General features: G+C 35.8%; 1 protein-coding gene and 1 long non-coding RNA gene across 3 annotated transcripts in view; one reads left to right on the top strand and one right to left on the bottom strand.

Moving 5' to 3' along the window:
- The window catches only part of LOC147645072 (uncharacterized), a 51,832-nt gene extending 31,722 nt beyond the window's left edge, over positions 1-20,110 (top strand). The window contains exons 2-4 of the long non-coding RNA XR_015271137.1: positions 10,345-10,616; positions 10,671-10,784; positions 19,520-20,110. This is a non-coding gene — a long non-coding RNA (uncharacterized LOC147645072). The remainder of the gene's footprint in view (positions 1-10,344; positions 10,617-10,670; positions 10,785-19,519) is intronic.
- LOC110182548 (uncharacterized) lies at positions 6,411-7,586 on the bottom strand. Of its 2 annotated transcripts, none has more exons than XM_086830474.1 (3): positions 7,365-7,586; positions 7,100-7,164; positions 6,411-6,587 (listed from the first exon to the last, which is right to left on the bottom strand). In XM_086830474.1, the coding sequence occupies exons 1-3, from the start codon at positions 7,514-7,516 to the stop codon at positions 6,430-6,432; spliced, it is 375 nt and encodes a 124-aa protein (XP_086686600.1). In that variant the 5' UTR covers positions 7,517-7,586; the 3' UTR covers positions 6,411-6,429. The 2 variants fall into 2 exon arrangements, with proteins under 2 accessions (XP_086686600.1, XP_086686605.1); XM_086830479.1 differs by lacking the exon at positions 6,411-6,587 and adding an exon at positions 6,778-7,044.
- Positions 20,111-21,991: the final 1,881 nt, after the last annotated feature.

The following is a 21,991-nucleotide window of genomic DNA, read 5'->3' as shown; positions in this document are numbered from 1 at the left end:
AATCTAGAAAAGTTTTATGAGGGATCGGAATGCTCACCTGCGAATCATGGGGAAACTTAGACTGTTTTGTTCCCGATTTCCGGCGGAACCAGAAGCGCCCTCGCCTGGGTTAGAAGGAGAGCTCTCATTGCCATCTGGCGACTTCTTCTCATTCACCTGACCCATTTTTATAAAACTTTCGCAATTCACAATTCCGGTTTTATATTTTCACTTAATATTTTTTTTTTACTTCCTTCCCTTGAAAGATCAAACGAATGAATGGAGAAAATATACTTGGACTTGGTGACATCAATAGAGAAATGTGACATTCGTTTCGATTGCTTCTAGGATTGATAAGTTAAACTACATACTTTCGTAATGTACAAGCGGCTTCCTATTTATTATTTAATATCACAAAGGAAGAGAGATACTTTCCTTTTTATTTGATTTGTAACAAAAGACGAAAAGCTAAGAACGGGAAATTGGAGTTATTTCTCTTTTTTTTGTTATTAAACAAACTAAACAAAATTTTAAATTTAATCAGAAATCAGAAGATATATTCATATAATTTCCTAAAAGGTACGTTTTTAAACTTACTGAAAACAAAAAATATATTTGAGGAGAACTTTATAATCTTCTGACAATAAACTTCTAGATTTTCAACTCCTTTTTATACTTTTGCACGATATTTTAATTTTAGTAAGATGCATGTAATGATGTGAAAGAGTAATTTTCCCACCCTATAAAACATATATATTCTTGATCAGCATTAACAGGCGAATATTTCTAGCCATGTCGGGAGCAAAACTTAATTTTTGCCATTTTTTCAAAAATATATAAGGGATAACATCATTAAAATTAGGAAAAATCAAAAATTGTGATTTTTTTAAATTTTATATCGATGAGATATGTAGTTTTATTAAACTTAAAAAAACTAACACAGGAGTGGTTTCTGAATTGAAATTAATGCATTTTATACGTAGTTATGCAATTTGCAAAGTTTGATTGTCTCAAAAAAATATTAAAAATGTATGAATTTATAACTACTAATGAAATTATAATATATCAAGTTTATGATATAATAACATAATATGTAAAAGATATAATTGTCATGATTAGGACTTACCCCAGTGAAGGCCACGTCATTGTTTACTTCCTTCCTGTATAGACTTATAATCGGGGTGACTTTAATCAGGGTAATCGTCGTATTGAAGATCACTTCCTGTTTGTCCAGTTGCATTCCATTGGCCACGTCATTCTTTTAAGGTCGAAGGGTAATCACAATCACTATCACTATCGATGTTAACACTAGGTACCCCTAGGACAGACTGAGCTCGCGGCGATCGAAGCGCCTCTATTTATACTTCCCGATCGGAGATAACAGAGAAAGAGAGCGAGAGGGAAAGAGCTACCCCTACAGCTGCAACAGAGAGAGATAGAGCGTAAGCGCCATCTCCAGAGCTGCAACAGAGGGAGGCAGGCATATCATACATATTGTGAGTAAGAAAGAGAGCGAGAGTGAGGGAGGCAGAGGCTTATAGAGGCATACAGAAAGAGAGGGCGAGAGTAAGCTATTCAGATTTATAAATGCATGCATATGTATTAACCTTAAAATAACTATCACAGGAATTGAATTCAAATTAATGCATTTTTAACGTAGTTATGCAACTTGTAATCTAAAAACCACTTTTATTTTTACAAATATTATCTTTGCGGTTTGCAGATCTATTAACCTTAAAAACTTAACCCAGGCTCGCTTTTTGAATTAAAACTAATGCATTTTTCACTTAGTTATGCAATTTGTAAACTTTGATTGTCCCAAAAATATATTTAAAAATGTATGAAATGAAAATGGCGATTTCAAGAACCTTGCTGAGGAAAATATAATTTTAATCAGCAAAGGAGTCACTTCCGCACCTACAAATCACATATATTCTTGATCAGGATTAATTAATTAATTAATTAATAAGCAAAAATTTACCTATTTTTTAAATTTTAAAATGGGCTTGCATACTTATTACCACAAGAATAACCAACATTTTTCCGAATTGAAGTTTAAGCTTGTTTAACTATGAGTTTTTTTTTTAAATTGTGATTTTATCAAAAAATTGCCAAAAAATTATACCGTTGAAATGCTGATTCAAAGAAAGCGAATATTTGAATTTCCAATTCTATAATTCAATTTCAACATGCAAGAGTATATTAACTTGCATCTTCCCAAAGTTTAGTTTCCTCTCTTGTTTATTTCATTCGTAAAACCAATTTATTTTTCCCTGGTGATCTCTTCGTTGCTGAGAATGTTCACAAATTATTCGATAATAGAAAATCAAATTGCAACAAATTCGCACACAATTGCAACAAAATAGAAAGTGCAAAAAAAAAAAAAAGAAAAGAATAGAACAAAAACCAATGTGAGAAATACTGAAGATGCGACCGAAAAATAAAGTGAATGCCATCAGGAAGACGCCATTGCGTCAGTTCGATTTACCCCTATTTTTACTTGGGGATTCAAAAGGGGGGAACATGGGTAGGTTTTTAGTCTAAAGGGCAACAATGTTGTCGCATTTGTAACTGTCTTGCAGGGGTTCCTCTTTCACTCTGGTGTCCTTTCCACACTGAGGAAAAATATATAAAACAAAGATATATGCAAGAAATCAACATGATTTTAAGGGTAATCTTCATTCAGGAGTTTGTAAAATAAATAAATACATTTCCAAGAATTTTTTGGTTTATATATTTATATATGATTACAAAAGCTTTTATCAAAACAAGCAACCTTTGAGTTGGCTGTCACTTTTATTTCTTAATTTTTTTCCATACTTGTTTTCAATACATATGTATATTTTCTTGCTGTGCTGCCGGCAGATGCAACACTTTGCTGCTTGTGGAAAATTGTGCGGGGGAAAAGGGCTTTTCCTTCAAGCACATGCAGCGAGTTAAAGAATTCCAATCAGCAGGGCCATTGTTCTTGAGACATTCGCCCAGCAAAATTGAAGATAATTGAAGTGTAAAACGTTGAGAGCGGAAGTGCAGCAGTCAGCAAAGGGGTTTTGCTGCTTTCCCCGGGAAAACTCTGTCTCTCTGTCTGCCTAGCCACATCCCTTTTGTTGTGTTGTTGTTTGTGCTGATGTCAAGGCATATTATGCAATACAATTTTGGCAACTGAGGCGACCGCCTTTTGTCCCACCGATTCCCTCCCCTCAAGTCAAACATTTTTGAGTCACGTCTGTCGTCTGTCGAATGCGGAAATGATGAGACAAAAGAGACAAGGACACACACACACCACAGACAGACAGGACACAAGGACAGGCACAGGCACAGGCACAGGCAGGACGAAAGGACATCAAGACGGTGGAGACCACAGCGCAAAATAAAAGTGTTTACTGCATGGACACTGCAACACTGGCAAAACACAACAGTGGCTGCAATAATGCACTGAAAGATAATGCCAAGTAATAATAAGAAATATAAGAAATAGAGTAATAATAACAAATACAAATAATTATTTAAAATTCATAAAGATCTTTTCAGCCTGCAGCTTTGCTCTTGTAAATTCTAAAACAAACAAGCTTTATCATAGCTATAATTACTCATTTTATTTATATAAAATGTAAAATGAAATTGCATTTTTCAGATCTCTAGGATTTTGTGTTCTAATACTCCTTGAAATAACTAATTTACTCTCAAATGCTTCAGTGGAAAAGTTCTATGCTAGACTCTATATAAAAATCTCTGAAACAAGTTTAATTAAAATAATATTCATTTAATTTTTTTTTTGCTCAGTAAACATATTTTTTCCAGTGCATTTAGAAAAATAAGAATCTGAACAATGGCAGCAATATGAAGGGAAAAAATAAGAGCAAAAAAAGTGCAGTGAAATAACAAAACAACGATATGCAAATCGCTGACAACGAAGTGAGCAAACAATCCTTGCGCCGAATCCTTTTGTCCTGCCAATGCCAATGCAATTGCCAAATTGCCAACGTAATAAGAAACAAGGAAAAGATTGGGGGCAGCACAAAAATACAAAAAAAAAAGGAGAAAAACCAAGTAGAGAAAACTCCAAGGACATACTACCACTGCAGTAACAGCGATAGAGCAGAAGGAAAACTTGTCTCATTTTTATAGGCAATTTTCAGCAGGATGTGTGGTAGATAGAAAGACCCAAAGTGAGCTTTGCAAATTTATTAATATTATTATCAACTATTATTCAATTTAAAATCAATAAGAATGAAACTGATCAAAAACTGCCATAACCTGGTAATAATAATATCGAAAACGCGCCAAAAATTAAAAGTAAATACCAAAAAAATAAAACAAAAAGATCATTTAAGCAAATCAAAACACACACAAATAACAAATATAAAACGAGGGGAAAAACCGCACAACCGAATGGCATGAAAAGTAGCTTTTCTTTTGTGATTGAAGGTTAACCCTCAGGGTCGCAGTGTGTAGAGGGGGTAGGAAAATGCCACGAGCGGCTGAGGTTAAAAAATAAAGGGGGGTGAGACGAAACGGTAATATATCGCTTACGGCGGCAATGTCGTGGAAAACGCGACTCAGATTGGCAACAGTTATATAAACGATGCCAATGTTTACTTCATAATATGCAGAGGGATGAGGAATGATGTCCTTGTTGTTGCTTGTCCTGTCCAGAAGGGGAAGATGCTTCAGTATTAAAAAGAAAATATACAGTCACAAAATACAAAATATGGAAAGAGCAGAGTGTAGTTCAATGAAACAATCAGGAACTAAGGGATGTTTGCATTACATTACATTAAGAAATTTTCTATTTAAATAATATTCTTTGTTAACTTTTATAATCTATTCAATAATTTTAGATGGCTGACTGCTAAATCACAGCCTTAATTTTAGTATTTAAACTAAACTCTACTTTCAGAATTAGTTCTTTTCTCATTTAGCTTGAGGAAAGTGAGAGATTCAGGTAACTCTTTGTTCCTTTACCCAAAGGTATATATACATATATATATTCCTCGAGAAAATAAGGATCTTGAGCAAAGGCTCAATTTATTCAAGTTCCTGTGGAACATATACTTTATAAAATCAAATCCCTCTATGTTTAATTGTGTATTTAAATCCATTCAAGTATAAGATGTACAATTATATAAAGAGATAATCCTTAAACAGGCTGTGTCGTCGTCATTGCAGTAATTAAATAATCAGTAAGCCAAATCAGTCATCGTAATCGTGGTAAAGAAGGAATCCTTGAACTAGCCTAGTCTTCATCGGTCATTTCGTGTTCATTGTCTGAGGAATCGGACTCCGCACTGGAGGTTTCCACATCACTAGAGTTATCCTCAGTACGAGAAGGAGTCCCACCGCCATCTCCACGCAGAGCCACTTCTACAAAAGTAAGAGTTTTAGATATTAGCAGAAATTAAAGAGTTGATACTTGCCTGGTTTTCCCTCCATTTCATCATCATCGGACGAATCCGATGCTATTGGGAAAGTCATCTTAAAGATCCTAATTTGTTCCTTGATACGAAGAACATCCTCGTCCTCAGAGGACTCATCGGAAGATTCAATTTCAGATTCCTCTTCCTCGGATTCCTCTTTCTCGGCTATTTATACAAAGGAAAGTGTTTTTAGCTGTTTGCAAGAATTTTGGGAAGTACTTGCCTTGGCTCTCTTCCTGATCTTCCTGATCGTCCTGATCGTCCTGATTTTCTTGATCTTCCTGATCGTTCTGATTGTTCTGATTGTCCTGATCTTCCTGATCTTCCTGATCTTCCTGATCTTCCTGATCTTCCTGATCTTCCTGATCTTCCTGATCTTCCTGATCTTCCTGATCTTCCTGATCTTCCTGATCTTCCTGATCTTCCTCATCTTCTTCATCTTCTTCATCTTCCTCATTTTCCTCATCTTCCTCATCTTCCTCATCTTCCTCATCTTCCACATCTTCCTCATCATCCTCATCATCCTGATCGTTCTGATCGTCCTGATTTTCTTGACCTTCCTGATCTTCCTGATCTTCGTTTACATTGTCGGTCAAATTATCAGCATCATTTAAGTCCCAGACGTTTCCGTTTACAGTCTCCTTATAGTCGTTGGAGTCCCCAAAGAACTCTTGTCCGTCCTCCTCATGATCGGAATTCGTTGGAGATCCAACAGATTCTTCCTCATCGGCTATTTAGGCAGAGAAGAGTGTTTTTAGCTATTAGCAGGAACTTGAGAAAGTACTTGCCTTGATCCTCTTCCTGATCTTCCTCATCTTCCTGATCCTCCTGATCTTCCTCATCTTCCTGATCATCCTGATCATCCTGATCTTCGTCAGTATTGTCAGAATCATCATTACCATTTAAGTTCAAGTCCTGTCCGTTTACAGTCTCCTCACCAGAGACCTCTTGTCCGTCTTCCTCCTGAGCGGAATTTATTGGAGGAGATCCAACAGATTGTTCCTCTTTGGCTATTCCTACAGAGGAGAGTGTCTTAAGCTATTTGCAGGATTTTGAGAAAGTACTTGCCTTCTAGTTCTCCAAAACCGAAATTCTCATAATTATTTTCAGTAAATAACTCTATTGGAGAGTCTTGGAATAAGTTCTGACCACCATTAGATGAGGAGGACCCAGCAGTTTCAAAGGCAAATGCTAAAGGAGCGAGTGTTTTTAGCTACTAAAAGGAATTTAGACTCCTTGGACTTACGTGACGATTCCTTATCAATGCTCTCACGTGCAATTCGCTTTGATGGATAAGACTCATCCGAGTGGCTGCAAGAAAATTTTGAAGAAACAAATTAGGGCTCATGGGAGGCTGTCACTTTTACTTCACAATTACAAAGGCTACAAATATACCAAAAATTGTCAATGAAAACAGCAAGAAAAACTGCTTTCAGTTGCAGAATGTTCTCGTAGAGAAAACGGCTAATAATTTTCTTCCTGGGCCAAAATACAAACCGAAATAGGAATCGGAATGCTCACCTGCGAATCATGGGGAGCTCCACATTCTCAATATTCAGATCCCCGTTTCCACCCATCTCTTCGTCATGGTTTTCCTTCTTCTGACCACCATTAGATGAGGAGGACCCAGCAGTTTCAAGGGCAAATGCTACAGGGTCGAGTGTTTTTAGCTACTAAAAGGAATTTAGACTCCTTGGACTTACGGGTGGATTCCTTATCATTGCTCTCACGTGCAATCCGCTTTGATGGATAAGACTCATCCGAGTGGCTGCAAGAAAATTTTGCAAAAACGAAATATGTGTGGCTGTCACTTTGAGAAAGGGTACAAATAATTGTCAACGAAAACAAAAAGAAAAACTGCTCTCAATTGCAGAATGTTCTAGTTGAGGCAGCAGCTAATAACTTTCTTCCTTGGCCAAACTACAAATGGAAATCCACAAAAGTCGTATGAGGGACTGGAATACTCACCTGCGAATCATGGGGAAAGTCATTTTCTTTTCTTCCTTGTTTTCAGCAGAACCAGAAGCAACCTCGTCTGGGTTGGAAGAAGATTTCTGTAACCCGTCTGACATGGACTCGTCGCGATTGAACTCAACTAGCTTTTCATCAAAATTATCCATTTTCCAAAAATTTGTTTCACAATTTTTAGTTAGATATTTTTTTTTTTTTTTTCTCACACTTCCCGTAAGACCCAACGATTGAATAAAGAAAACTTATTCCGACTTGACGTAGTAACTTCACAAATGTAATATTTATATCGATTGCTTCTAGAGTTGATAAGCTAAACTAAAGCTTTTGTAATGTACAAGTAGGATTGTCACTTTTCACTTAATATTGGAAAGTAAGAGCTAAACTTTGTTTTTTGTTTGTTTTAAAACAAAACAATAACAGAAGGAGACTACCGCTCTTTATGAGCGCTTTTGCCATCAAGACTTTGTGGTTTTTGTAGTTAAAATTGGTGTTGTTTTGTTCTTGATTTTATTATGTTAACAAATCTGCATGAATTTTTAAATTTAGAAGGGAAATACAACTGTGGATTTTATTCACATTAAGATTCCAGGTAGCGGGAAAACTGGTATCCATCACCTGAGGTGCATTACCAGCCAGCGGCAAAGTAGAAACCGAATAAATGAAATTCCGAATGCAACTTGGAAAATCTGCATGTGAAATTGCATTTGTGGAAAAGCAACCATAAAAAAAGAGTGAAAAATGGTTTATAGATTAGAATTGGAATTTCGATGAGCTTAGAAAAGGCCTGTAGCAGGGGGTGGGTGCCTTTTGGAACCAAAAACATTCTACATGAAATTGTTTGTTAACTTTAAAAGACTACTTGAATTTGTTTATCATTTAAATTTGAATAACAATATATATTTATATATATTTATATTTATATTTACATCTCTTGCTGTGATATTGTGGAAACCCCATTGAAATATTACCATATATTCCCAATTTTCTGAGATGTCCATAGTCCCGATTAAGTCATTCTTTTCGATGATATTGTTTTCTCTTCTGGCTTTTTTTTTTTTGGAAATATTTGTTTTGCTTTCATTTCATAGTGCATTTGGTCACTTTTTCGATATTTCCTTCAATGTTCCGGCACACAGGCTTTTCCGCCTGCTATGCTGCATCCCTTTTCAGGGTAGGAACTCCCCAGAAAATACCAGAAACATCTGTCACTCTCGATGGCTCATCCTCTGGCATCCCGCCCGCATAGAAAATCGTGTTGAGCGTGTTATCCACTTTTGGACGCTTTTGCCGTTTTTTTTCCCCAGAATTTTCCTCCTAGTTTTTCCCCAACTCCATCCTTGTTCCCTTCTGTTTTCCTCGCTTTGCTTAAAGTCAACGATGCGTTGGTCCTGCAAAAGGATTCCTGCTGTCAGCAGGTGACTGCCCAAGGGGGCGTGCCACATCCGGGGAAGGGGGGAGGGAGGCGAGAGCGGAAGGAGCAGAAGGACACGCTGCACACTCATGTGTGTATTTTCATACAATTCGCTGACTGGCAGCCAACAAAAGGAAAAAAATACAAAAATAAGAGGAAAAACCAAAAAACATGGCGAAAAACAATGGAATAAGCGTACTGTTTTCACTTTTCCCAGATGAACCCTCTCCACTCCACAGGTACATATATACAGATATATACAGATATATATAGATATATATATGTATATATATTTGGTATATTTATATAGTTTTATTTCAACTCAATTGTTCGGGCTTTATTTTTGCGGCTGTTTGCGGCAGCCAAAGCGGAAATGCGATTTAAATTATTTGATTTCCATTTTTGTGGAGTGATCTTGTTATTTTTTTTTTCCCCCCCGAATGGTTTTGCTTATATTTTTGTGATATTTTTTTTCTGTTTTTCTATATTGTTTGTCTGGGAAAAAATATATATATCTACAAATATATATATATATCTTCATTTCTAGCTTCTTGGTGATTTGTATATTTTTTTAAATAACCTTTGCAAGGGGTCTTGTCGATTTTTCATTTAGAGTGTTATTAATTTACTAAATATTTCTAAAAATTTAGCAACGATTAAGTAATGAAAGAGGTATAAAAATATAGAAAAAAGATGTTTATATGTATATATATTATATATTTAAATATAGTATTATTTTATATAAACAAAAGTTTGAATATGTACATAATGCTAAATTTCTATTGATTGCAAATAACTAGAAAAATGTAATACACTTCTTTTATATTAGCAACTCTCTAAAATATAATTTCTAAAATTAAGAGCATTTGAAAATTCAAAATTTTCGAGGCAAGCTTTTACGTCTGTTTTCACTTGACTTTGTTTTCCATTTTCCACTTTCGTTGCCTTCTAATGATGGCCACTTCAGTGCTTCCGGTGGGGGGAAAAGCAGCGCAAAGGCAAAAAGGGAAAAGCTAGTAAAGGAAAGCCATCGGCATTGGCAACAGTATCAGCAGCAGCATCAGGACTTGGCCATGAGACAAAGGGGGCGTGGCTAAGGCGGAGTGAAAGAGAGAGAAAAAGAGAGAGAGAGCGAGACTATGAGAAAGAAGAAGGCTTTTGGGGGCTGGACTGGCGTGAATGTAGCTCGTAAATTTGTTAGTTTATTAGCGCAATTTCCGTTGCTAATTAATTTTCAGGCCACACACAGACACACACAGGCGACCAAGCAAAACACTAGAAAAAATTAACTAGAAAATCTCTATAAAAATAAATGAAATACACAATTAAAATTATTATTATTTGAGATTCTTAGAAGCAGTTAAAAAATATATTAGAAAAATATACAGGAAGGAAGGAATGTTTTAGATTTTTTTTAGAGTTATGAAGAAATTGTTAAAAATATTTTGGGCTTTTGTGGAATATTATACAGGTTCCTAAAACATGTTAAAAATATTTCAAAGCATTATAGAATTTATTAGGAATATTGTACATATAGTCTTTATATTTTACAATTATTTTTTGCAGTTCACTCAAGGATATGAGAGCAAAAGGGAGGACGACGACGACGATAGCCCTCTCGGTCTGGCACTAGAAGAGATATTAGTGACATGCAGTTTGCACTTTTTAAAACGCCGGAAAGTGGCAGGGGCTCCGGAAAGAAGGATGCATCAAGGATGCTGCGGTTACCAGGATGGAGAGGAGAGGCTGTAATTTTTTTTTTGCTTTTGCCGCTTCTTTGCCAGCCAATTTGCTGTACTGCATATTTCTAATTAATTAAGCTGCCTGCAGCTATGAAGGTAAGGTATATAAATAAATCCAAGTAAATATAAAATATATATTTATATATATAGTGTCAGCGAGCACCTATGTATAGGAATTTTCAATTTCCGGCAAAGTCTTAACCTATAAGAAGGAAGCCAACATGTCGTATACGTTATATCCGTGATACTCTTTGGAGAACTTTGGTAAGTGTTTGAAAAATACTTGTTAAAATTTAAAAAAATTTTAAATTTAATAAAGGGAATATAGAAACAGAGAAGAGAGTATATGAATATGAACAAAAATTTATCATTATAAGAATTTATTTAACTTTGAATATAAAGAAACACGTACCTGAAGGTACTTTGCTTTTAAATTTAAAAATATAACACCAGCTATAACATATAACTTAAAGAAATAGTTTATTAATATAATAATATCAAATATGAATTTTTATAATTATTTCCAAGCCTCTCTTGACCTTCAATTTGCCATAGATAATAGTTTTCCAAGAAAAAGTAGTTTCTTATCAATCAAGAAAGTGCGGCCTTGTGGCCATGATGTCCTCTTTATTTTAACGTAAAGCCTCTGTAGATTATTTACTTTGTCCTGATTATCCTCTTCATAGAGTATGGTCTCTATATAAAAATAAAAATCATTCTAAAAGCAGCCAACGAAGGCGGCCAGCAACGACGAGCTATAAATTATAATTTCCAAGACATGTTTTCGGCACATGGAGTAGGAGGGGAGGAGGAGGAGTCCAGGGGTCGAGGGGTCAACGGTAGATGGTTAGGGGGTTATAAGGGGGCTATAAGTGAGGGGTGGGGTGTATGACTTTGACAAGTTTTGATGATGTGTGCCCGGCATCTCCTGCTACCTCCTACCACCGAGCCACCCCATTTCACTTACTCCCTGATGTAGGCAACATTTTTCAATTAACAAACGAACGAAAAATGTATGACATGCCACCACACATAGACAGACTTGCACACACACAGACATGAACTGAGAAAAAAAAACCTTGCAAAAATTAAAGAGTAAATTATTAGTAAAATTCATTTAGATATTTATGTAAAGCTACAAGTTGAGAGGGAATTACCAACTAAGAACAAGCAACTAAAAGATATTTCATTTATTTATTATTGTATATATAATTGTTATTGCTTTAATTTATTTAAATATTATTAAATTGTTAAATATTTCATTATTTAATTCTATATTTTACAATTAATATTTATTTTTAAATACATTTTTTACCTTATATCCATTTAATTACCTTTTTCTGCCTGTGTTTCGTCACTAATACTCCTATGGAAGCCACTCGACATGGGAAACGGTGCCAGGCACCTCCTTCGTTCCTTTCCCCCCTTCGTTATCCTCTAACACCACTTTTCCCCCCTCCTCGTCCCCCTGGTGCCAACTCCTCCTCCTTCCCCCTTGATATACATCATTTTTCATAGGCTTTCAGCCATTTCAGCTTTCCCTCTTGCATTTTCCACCACCGCAGCGCTTCGGAATCGAAGCGCCAAAAACATCCTGTCAAAAGAGTGGCGACCAAAGGGGAAGGGCAGGAAGGTGGAGAGGAGGAGGCACAGGATCAGAGGGTAACTAACTAGCTAACTAACTAACTAACAACAGTCTCATGGTTAGTGTATAGCAGCTATGAATATCCTAGAAAATAGAAATTAAATAGAATTTTGATAGACAAGTTGAAAATATGATGAGATAGTTTGAATATATAACGGTATATATTTTAACTAATAAATTAAGGAAAATTTTACTATACATTTACATATTTTGAATTCCATGTAATATTTTCCTTAATTTATTAGCTAAATGAATAAATCTTTGCCTAGTAATACTGCTTGAAACTAAACTAGGGTACTAAAATGGCAGATTAGGTAGGTATGTCTAAGTATCCATGTATATATGTATATATATAGATATTTATATATATATATATATATTTATATATATATATACATGGCCAGATGTGTGTGGCAATGTGTCTGGGGGGTTCCTGTGTGATGTACTTGTGTCATTCGTTTCGCCTTGGCAAAATGACAAGCGAAATGTTTGCTGCCACAAAATTTCATTTAGAAAAAGGGTTATTAATAATACCAAATATGACGCTGGGTGGCCATTATAGCATATGCATATATATATATCTATATATATATACACTTTTTGTTTTCCGTGTATGTGTAGTATGCTTTTTCGGCTTGTCCTTTTGGGCGTTTTGTGGCACGCTAAACACCTGCTATTTTATGATTTTATTAGGCACTCAACACGCCACACGAAAAGGTCTTCTTCTTTGGTGGGTGTAGCCCATTCTAACACATGACATGTGTGTGTAACGAACTCTGCCCCTGCTCAATGGGGTGTTCGTGTTTAAAGGTAACCTAGAAGGCTCTGGCCAGCAGTTTTTCAGCAAATAAAGCGCAAGATGTAGAGGAATAGAAGCATGTATATAGTCTATATATCTAATTATTTATTCAAGATGATTATAGACAACGTTTAGGCATGCATAAGTATTATATACTTATTGAGTTAATCAACTCAAGAGTAGAAAGCATTTATGAATTTAGGGGAGACTTTAGGGTAAATCTTTGATGAGATGTTTATTTGTATGTCCAGTATAAAATACTTGAAGGAAATTGCTGCATCACTTTGTTATTTAAAATTAAGTTATGGGAAAGCATGGCATTAGGGGTATGAATATCATAATAGGCTGAATCTATATACGTAATATAATGATCATGGTAAAGACTTACCCCAGTGGAGGGCACATCGTTACCCATTTTCCTCATTGATCAGCTCCATCCAGTGCAGAATTGTTTACCGGTGACATCAATTAGCTTTGTCATCGTCGGAATGTTCCACTTCCTGTTTATCCAGATGTATTCCATTGGCCACGTCATTCTTTTTAGGTCGAAGGGTAATCACAATCACTATCACTACCGATGTTAACACTAGGTACCCCTAGGACAGACTGAGCTCGCGGCGATCGAAGCGCCTCTATTTATACTTCCCGAGGCAAGAGAACAGAGAAAGTGAGAGCGAGAGAGAAAGCGGTAGCTGGGAGTGATGGCGCGACAGAGAGGCACATAGAGAGTTATAGAGAGAGCGCTAGAGCTAGAGCTAGAGGGAGAGGGAGAGCTAGGGAGCTAGGGAGCTGCAGAGCAAGAGGGACAGAGCGATATAGGGAATTTAATGATCGATCCTATGGCAGCTATATCATATAGTGGTTCGATCCAGATCCATACATTGATGCTGATTAGGAATAAATATATATTTTAAATAGTCGAAAATAACTCTTTCACTGCGTTGCAAACTTTTGACTAAGATTATAATAATACAAATATCCCAAATATTTAAAATTAATTCTTGTTTATCGCAGCATCCATTTTTACCTATTTATATGAGAAAAACGCCTCAAGTATTTTGAAAGAAGCTACAAAATACTTGATCAAAATAGCGCGCTAAGCACTGACAAGTATATGGCCAATGGTCAAGTACTTTAAGGGCCAAATGTGTCACAAAACCCTTGTCCATTTGTGTGTAGCCCGCAAAAAACCTCAAAAGGGCAGCAGGGACACTCGTTCTGGAGCTCGGTTACGGCACAGACGGCGACTGCCCGGCGGTTGTATAAACGTTTTCCCATAAATAAACTACCAAACATAAAATATGCATATGAATGCTGGCCTCACTCACTCACTTGCTCACACAAAGGGCCAGCCAGCCAGGCAGCCACTCACACTGGCACATAAATTTAAATTGATTCAGCCCACACAAACACACACACACTCACACTCATTCACACACTGAGCGAAATGCTGGAGTGGAAATCACATTGTGAAAACTCGTAGCAATTTTCATGTAATTAACAGCAACACGTGCTGGCGAAAAGGGACACTTGGCAGGGCTTTTGCTGACAACAGAATTAATAAATTAATAAGCGAACTGTTGGCCAATCAAAAGTGGAAAAATCGGGTGAGAAGGTTGAAAAATAACAACCGCAACGATAATGAATAACAACTGTGGATTCAGTTAAAATTAAGCAAGGGGAAATCGGGTTAAGCTAACAAGACTCGCATAGCAATTCATATAGTTTAAAACTCAAAACAAAATTGAACTTTAGAGAAATAACATTTGTGCAAGTGATTTAAGTCTGGAAAAGTATTGATTAAAATATATGAAAAAATATCTATAAATATCCATCTATATCCTCACCCTAGAACAAACATAATATTCTATAAAAAACAAACAAGAAACAATAAAAACAAAAGTGGTAAAACCAAAACTCAAACAAGAAGCAGCCAGATTCAACGACACGAAATAAATGCCCAGCACAAGGCACCACCTTTTCCGTTTTCCTTTCACATAATTAATTTTCAACTTTTCCAACAAATTTCGCTCCAAATTATAATGATTTTTTTCTTGTTGTTTCGCTGGTGAAAATTTCCGGACCATAAAAAGCAAAGAACATATTCAAAACAAACATAATAAAAGTAAAAAAAATATATATATATATATATATATATAAGTTGCCCCAAAAAACCCAGCGATGATTTCCTTGGAGACAAATTAGCAAAAGCAGTTGACACACGCACACACCGCAAATGTTTTCTCCGAGGTTTTTCCGCCGGAGGTTTCTCCTTGGGAGGGGTTCTCCTTTGGTCAAACATTAATAAACTTGCCAGGAGTTGGAGCCGGAGATGGCAAAAGGCTCTCCGAAAAGTTCAGGTCAAATGCTGCCACAAGCAATTTGGCATTTGTCTTTATTAAAGTGTCCTGCTGGTGTGTGTGTGTGCGGATCCTTTATTTTCCCCGGAAATAGTGAAAAGTCCTCTGCCTCGGCCAGGCACTTCCGGTTATCTCTGGATCGCCCGGGTCGTGCTCCACCTTTGGCAATAGTTTCACTTTAGTTGTCCTTAAAGTTTGCTGACAGGTGGCGAGTCCAAGAGTACTTATAAATATGAAAATAATATAAAAAAAGGAAAGCAATTCATTTTTAAGACTTTAAGTACTTGAAAAACTGTCCTCAATCAAAGTATTGAGTAAAACGAAAGCAGTTTATATTGCTTTAAGAGTTTCAGTAACAGTTTAAGAGTCAAAACTTGTCTGGGCTCTCAATAGAATTGATTTCAAATATATGTATTAAGGAATTATATATATTGAATATTCATATTTAAAAGTACATACAATTTAATTTAATTTTCACACACTAAAAATAGGAAAAAAAACCCTTTGTTATACATACCTCCCATTTCCACTGCTTGACTTTCCTGATTCTGATTTTTCTTTGCTAATTTTCTTTTGAGGCCCTTCACAAACAGATGATGTAGCTCAAGGGTTTTATTTCGGCTTTTTTGGTTTTCCAGCATTCTAGTTTCACTAAATTAGCGCCACACATGCGTAACTAATTTAGATTTGGTTAAAAATTAACTCGGAAAACGAAGACGAAGGCAAAAAACATTGCAGTCAAGGGAAAAAAAAAAAAAAAAAATCTATGTATATAAATGAGGTAGCTCAGGGGCGTCGCCAGAAAAGGGGGCGGGGCGGAGGAGAGTGGGGGCTTAACAAGCGGAAGACGATTTAATGCATACAAAATGATTTACACGCCGCTGGCCAAAGATAATACGAAACCTGGGTCTTCTCATGGTAGACGGCAGGTTTTATTTTTTACCGGAGGATGCACGCATGCATCCCTTCCCCTTCCCCATCCCCTTCCCCTTGCCCTTGCTTACTGCTGCTGTCAGCTGCCGGGGCATATATCCCCCCCCCCCCCCTTGTCGCACCCCCCTCACATGCCGCAGCTGCAACACATTCGTCCACACTTGCAGCAGGCTCCAGCGACTGCCGTGCCCCTCCTGCAGTGTGCCCCTGTTTTACAGCTGGGCTTCATATAATCAGGCAGCGCTGAAAAGTATGCTACACTTTTTGCCCCCAATGGCTACACTGGAAGAAAGAAACTATGGCATATAGATATAATAAATATTTGCAAGAAAATAATGGGGAAATTTTAAAAACGTTTTCTCGAAGGAAGCTTTGTATGGTATAGATTTAACCTTAAAATAAGTGTTAATACAAGAAGGGAAAAATAACTTTGGGAAGACAAAACCTATATAGCCTTGAAGTTTCCAATTGAATTATAGAATCAGGTCGGAAATCCATTATAACTAAACTTAAAATTTTCGCATTCTTTGAATCAACATTTATTGATAATTTTATATGACTAATTCGTCAACAAATCAAAGTTTAAAAAACTCATAACTAAGTTAAAAATTCATTAATTTCAATTCGGAAAGCAGTTCAAAGTTAGTTTTCATCTGGAAAATAAATCTGCATACTCAATTTAAAATTTTAATTTAAAAATTCCGATTTTTGACAATTTTCAAACATTTTAACATTTTTTTTTAAATGAAAAAAAAAATTAAATTTTTGCCTAAGATAGCTAAAAATATTCGTCTGTTAATACTGATCAAGAATATACATTATTTATAGGGTCGGAAATGACTCCTTCATAGCATTAGACGCTTCTGACTTAAAATTGCGGACTATATATTACGTATACGTAATTATTCGAACTATAAATGCCTAAAATAAAATATAAAGCTTATGTACCCTTGCAGTTTGCAATTGAATTATAGGATTGAATCGGAAATCGATTATAACTAAGCTTAAAATATTCGCATTCTTTGAATCAATATTTATTTATATTTTATATGACAATTTTTATGATAAAATCAAAATTTCAAAAACTCATAACTCAGCCAAAAATGCATTAATTTCAATTCAGAAATCGGTCCTATGTTAGTTTTTATCAGGTTAACATATCTGCTTATCTGCTTATTTAAAATTATAAAAAATTCAAATTTCTGCCAAATATTAAGAATTTTAACAATGTAATCATTTATAAAATTTTGAAAAAATTGAAAAAAATTTTTTCTGCCGGAAATGGGTAGAAAAATTCGCCTGTTAATGCGGATCAAGAATATATATAACTTATAGGGTGAATGACTCCTTCATAGCATTAGACGCTTCTGACTTTAAATTGCTGACTATATATTACGTATACGTAATTACGTATACGTAATTATTCGAACTATAAATGCCTGAAATAAAATATTAAACTGAAAGGAAGTTAACTCGGAAATAACTCCTTCACACGATTCAAAGCTTCTGCCTAGAATTGTGATATCCTCTTCCATTTTCTCTATACCTTTAAGTACATTAAGAAAATAATGTTTCTTTCAGTGCATAAATAGCTCGTATTCGCTCACTCTGCCAGCTTGCATTTCAAAGCCTGACAGGCCATCAAGCTGAAATCTCTGATGATACGAAATCAGCATAAACAACAACAACAACAACAACAACAACAACAAGGGGAACATGGGGCCAAGTAGGGTTAAGGGGTGTTGTTGGAGGCGAAAGCAGAGGCGGGGTAGGGGGGTTTTATGGCACAAAAGCAACAGCAAATAGGGTTAACAGCCAGTGCAATTTTCATATTAAAAAGCTTTTCGAAAAACTGCAGGCGATTTTAACCGCCCAGCCATGCAGCGCCACGCCTACTTTAACCCCTTGTGGGCTTCAAAGTTCGTTGAACGCATTTCGAGGTGATAGCAATTTTTTGCAGATATTTTTTCGAGCCGCGTTTTTAACACGATTTTATATAGGCTTTGTACGAGTTAATAAATATGAATATATTTATTTAATAATTCTTACTATAACTACTTCTTGTTGAAATGATTTGTTTCGCTTTTACAAAAGTATGCTGCAAAAATGATGACTCCTTTTTGGCACCTCTTCCATGGGATTTTGCACTGCATTTTCTTGATATTTTTTAATAAGCGCCTTGTGCACACAAAAAAAAGAGACAAGGGGGAGAATGGTTAGATGGTTTCCCAAAATGCAGTGCATTAAATGGGAACCGGAAAACGGGACTCGTGTGATTTGGCCAAAACTGCATGCTCACCATGCCACGCCCCTGGGTCCTAGTCTCGCCCCCCGAATATGCTGAGAATGAAAATGCAAAATTGACAAAGCCAAAATGCTTTATATATAAGCACACATATTGTTTAGATCCATTTGCAGTGAACAAGGACGAGGCGATGCTCTGAAGCTGAAGCTGAAGCTATTGCCGAGGAAGACGACAGAAGTCAAGCAAAGATGTTCCGCAGCCGAGCAAAGGGGAAAGAGACAGGCAAATATGGAGAGCGAGATGGCCATATGCCATTAAATCTCTTTAGAACTCAATTCTTATTCCCAACGCAATTTATACAACAAAATTTCGCACAGACTCAGGCACAAAATCTTGCACATAACACACACAATACACACAGCATGTGCACACACACATATCTGCCACACACAGATGCATGCATGCACAGTTGAACTAACAACACTGTTTAAGGACGAAGCTAAAGGAATTAAAGTGCGATTTTGGGTTGTACCTGTAATACTCTTAGTTAGCGAATTCAAAAAAAATTATTTCCATCTAAGCATTTCACAAAAAAAGTAACATTAAATGAGATATAGAAATTAGTTTCAAATTAATCGAACATGCAAAGGAATTATTTATTAGTTTCTGGCATATTCTTGCAACATTAAACATATCGTTTGAACTTTTCTATGATATATTTTGTTAAATTTATAAAAGTTGTATACATTTTATTATTATATTAATATATGTATAAATACACCATAAAATATATTAAAATATACATCAAATTAAATATATAAATATAAATGTATATTAATAATATTATATTAAATAATATATTAGTATACATTAAAATTATTAAATATATGAGATACGAATTAGATCATATTTTTTAAATACAATTGATTTTATATATAATTTTATTAAGGTAAATATTACTTGCCAAGTCTTTAAGGTTTTAAAATAATATATATAATGTTTTGCTTTATTTCTCAGACAAAAAATATACACATCAAGCATATGTAAAATATAAACCGTGGAAAAAGTCCTCCATATGGTAGGGTATACATATGTTTAAAGCCGACCCCGAAAAAGGAGTATGGAACAAAAAAAGTTTGCAGCAAAAAGCAGCAGAAGAAAGAAGGCAAAACGAAAAATTGAAGAGATGCAGCACAACAAAAGCGCCACCTCTGCTCCACCGCTCCTTCCCCCTCTCTCACCCTCCCCCTCTACCTCTTCCTGCCTCTCTTTCCTTCTCTCTTTTCCCCTCATCCGTGGCTCTCTTGTAGACCGAAAACTAGCGTGACATATGGAGCGGAATAGAAAATAAGCGCACGTCAACTGCATGACACAAACACATAGAAAACACACGACGCGACAAAGCCGAAAAAATATGAGAAACGAAACAAAAAAAAAAAAGACAGAAAACGAGAATATAGAAACAGGGAAAAGAACGGGACAACTAAAAGGCGGAGGAAGTGAGGTGCAAAGGAGCGGAACGAGAGGACAAAGGAGGCGCCCGAAATGAAGTCCAAGTGGAGAGTGTATAAAAATGGAGCAAAGTCCTGGACCATATTTATATTTTTTGGCACACTCAGAAAAAAAGGATGAGAGACAGAACATAAAAAAAAACAACAACAAAAGGTGTGCATGCACACCACGAAAAGAACTGTGAGTATGTGTGTGTGTGTAAAGATCTTTAATAAAAGCAACGTAGCATGGATGCAATGCAAGGGCTGAGCAAGAGATTAACAATGGCGAAAGGATGCAAAAGGCAAGGAGAGATGCAAACTTGACTTTTGTTAATAAATGAAGTTTTGCCGACAATTTATTCCAAAACTTTACTCACTTTCACCTTCATTAAATTTATTAAAAAACAATTTTCAAAACGGATCCAAAGATTACAAATGCATTGCCGCTGAAATGTATGCTATAAAAAACTTGTTCTGCCATCTTTTTGTGGCAACTTAATTTAATCAAAAAATAATATTTCAATTTTCAATTGGTCCAAAATTGTGTTAGGGATCCAAATAATAGATTGTCTCGAGAAACAGTAAGCCATGACATTTTAGCAACCCTTGTGTTAAAATTTGTATTAGTCTTAATGTTCAATTTTGTAGCAAAAACATCTACCTAAATTCCAAAAAGTAAAAATTACACTTTATGAAAAAGTCGCAATGTCCAATATACTTAAATTTTGATCATTTCTCTTTGATTAGTTCCAGGCCTGCCTCCAGCATCTACAAATCAAGGACTCCGTTGCCGAATACATTGTAGGCAAGCATAGGATAAGTGTCTGCCCATGGATTCAGACCATAATATCGTATGTCGACCCACTTGTGAGTTATTATGCCCTCAATTTGTTTCTCCAGAAAGTCAAAACTTTAACATTTATCCTTATAGTCCATCATCGTCAGAATAATGGTTGCCGATACGAAGAGTAATCGATGAAGAACACCGCCGAGTGAGGTTGGCAAATTTTACTGGTATTTATAACACAAACAAGCCAGTTGAATCTTAACACACGACCACCATTTTCCACAGAATTCGTCCAGGAGCCAGGATCATCAAGGCCAGTCGACGGTCCTTGGGCAAGGAAGGCGATCATTTCCCTTGAACGGGTCATTCAGACAGAATTGGTTTAACGGGTCGTGGCACTTCAGCAAAGCTTTCGAAAAATTTGATACTGGATTTATTTTGTACCAACGATTGCAAAAATATTGTATACTATTGAAAAAAAAAGAAAAAATAAGTGTTAAATTAACTGACAAATTTGAATTTGAATTCAAATAGTCGATCAGTTGCCGCCACGTTAGTAAAACGAAACATTTGAATTCAAATTCAAAGAGCGATAATTTCCCGCCAACAAACCCAAATTTGTAATTGATCTAGCTTGATCAACAACATCTATTTTACAACAACAAATCTTGAACAACAACGTAAGACAATAAATATATTAATTTAACTGTCAAAATATATATTCAAATTTAAATAAGCCGTCAGTTCCCGCCATATCAGTTAACCGACAAATTTGAATTTGAATTTGAATTTAAATAGTCGATCAGTTGCCGCCAAGTTAATCGATAAAATTCGATAACAAAAAGTTTCAGGTATGGTCACACTACCTGAAAGATTTTAAGTGAAAAGGAGCTGGTATGTACGACAACAGTATGTACACAAAAACGACTGTTGTTGTTGTTGCTGTTGTTGTTGTTGTTGTTGTTGTTATTGTTGTTGTTGTTGTTGTTGTTGTTGTTGTTGTTGTTGTTGTTGTTGTTGTTGTTGTTGTTGTTGTTGTTGTTGTTGTTGTTGTTGTTTTGGGTTGTTGTTGTTGTTGTACATACTGTGCAAATCGTGCGGTTGTGTGTTGTACGTACTGTGAAATCGTGCGGTTGTGTGTTGCCAAGCCAAGCCTTCGATGTGCTCGGTGTCACTTAATTTTCGGTCTGAAATACCAGGCGAACAGAA

This window comes from Drosophila serrata, unplaced genomic scaffold, assembly GCF_035046125.1.
Source record: "Drosophila serrata isolate PLE 108 unplaced genomic scaffold, ASM3504612v1 contig_23, whole genome shotgun sequence".
Classification (NCBI taxonomy): domain Eukaryota; kingdom Metazoa; phylum Arthropoda; class Insecta; order Diptera; family Drosophilidae; genus Drosophila; species Drosophila serrata.
Note: the sequence above shows the minus strand (reverse complement) of the source record. Positions and strands in the feature narration are given on the sequence as shown.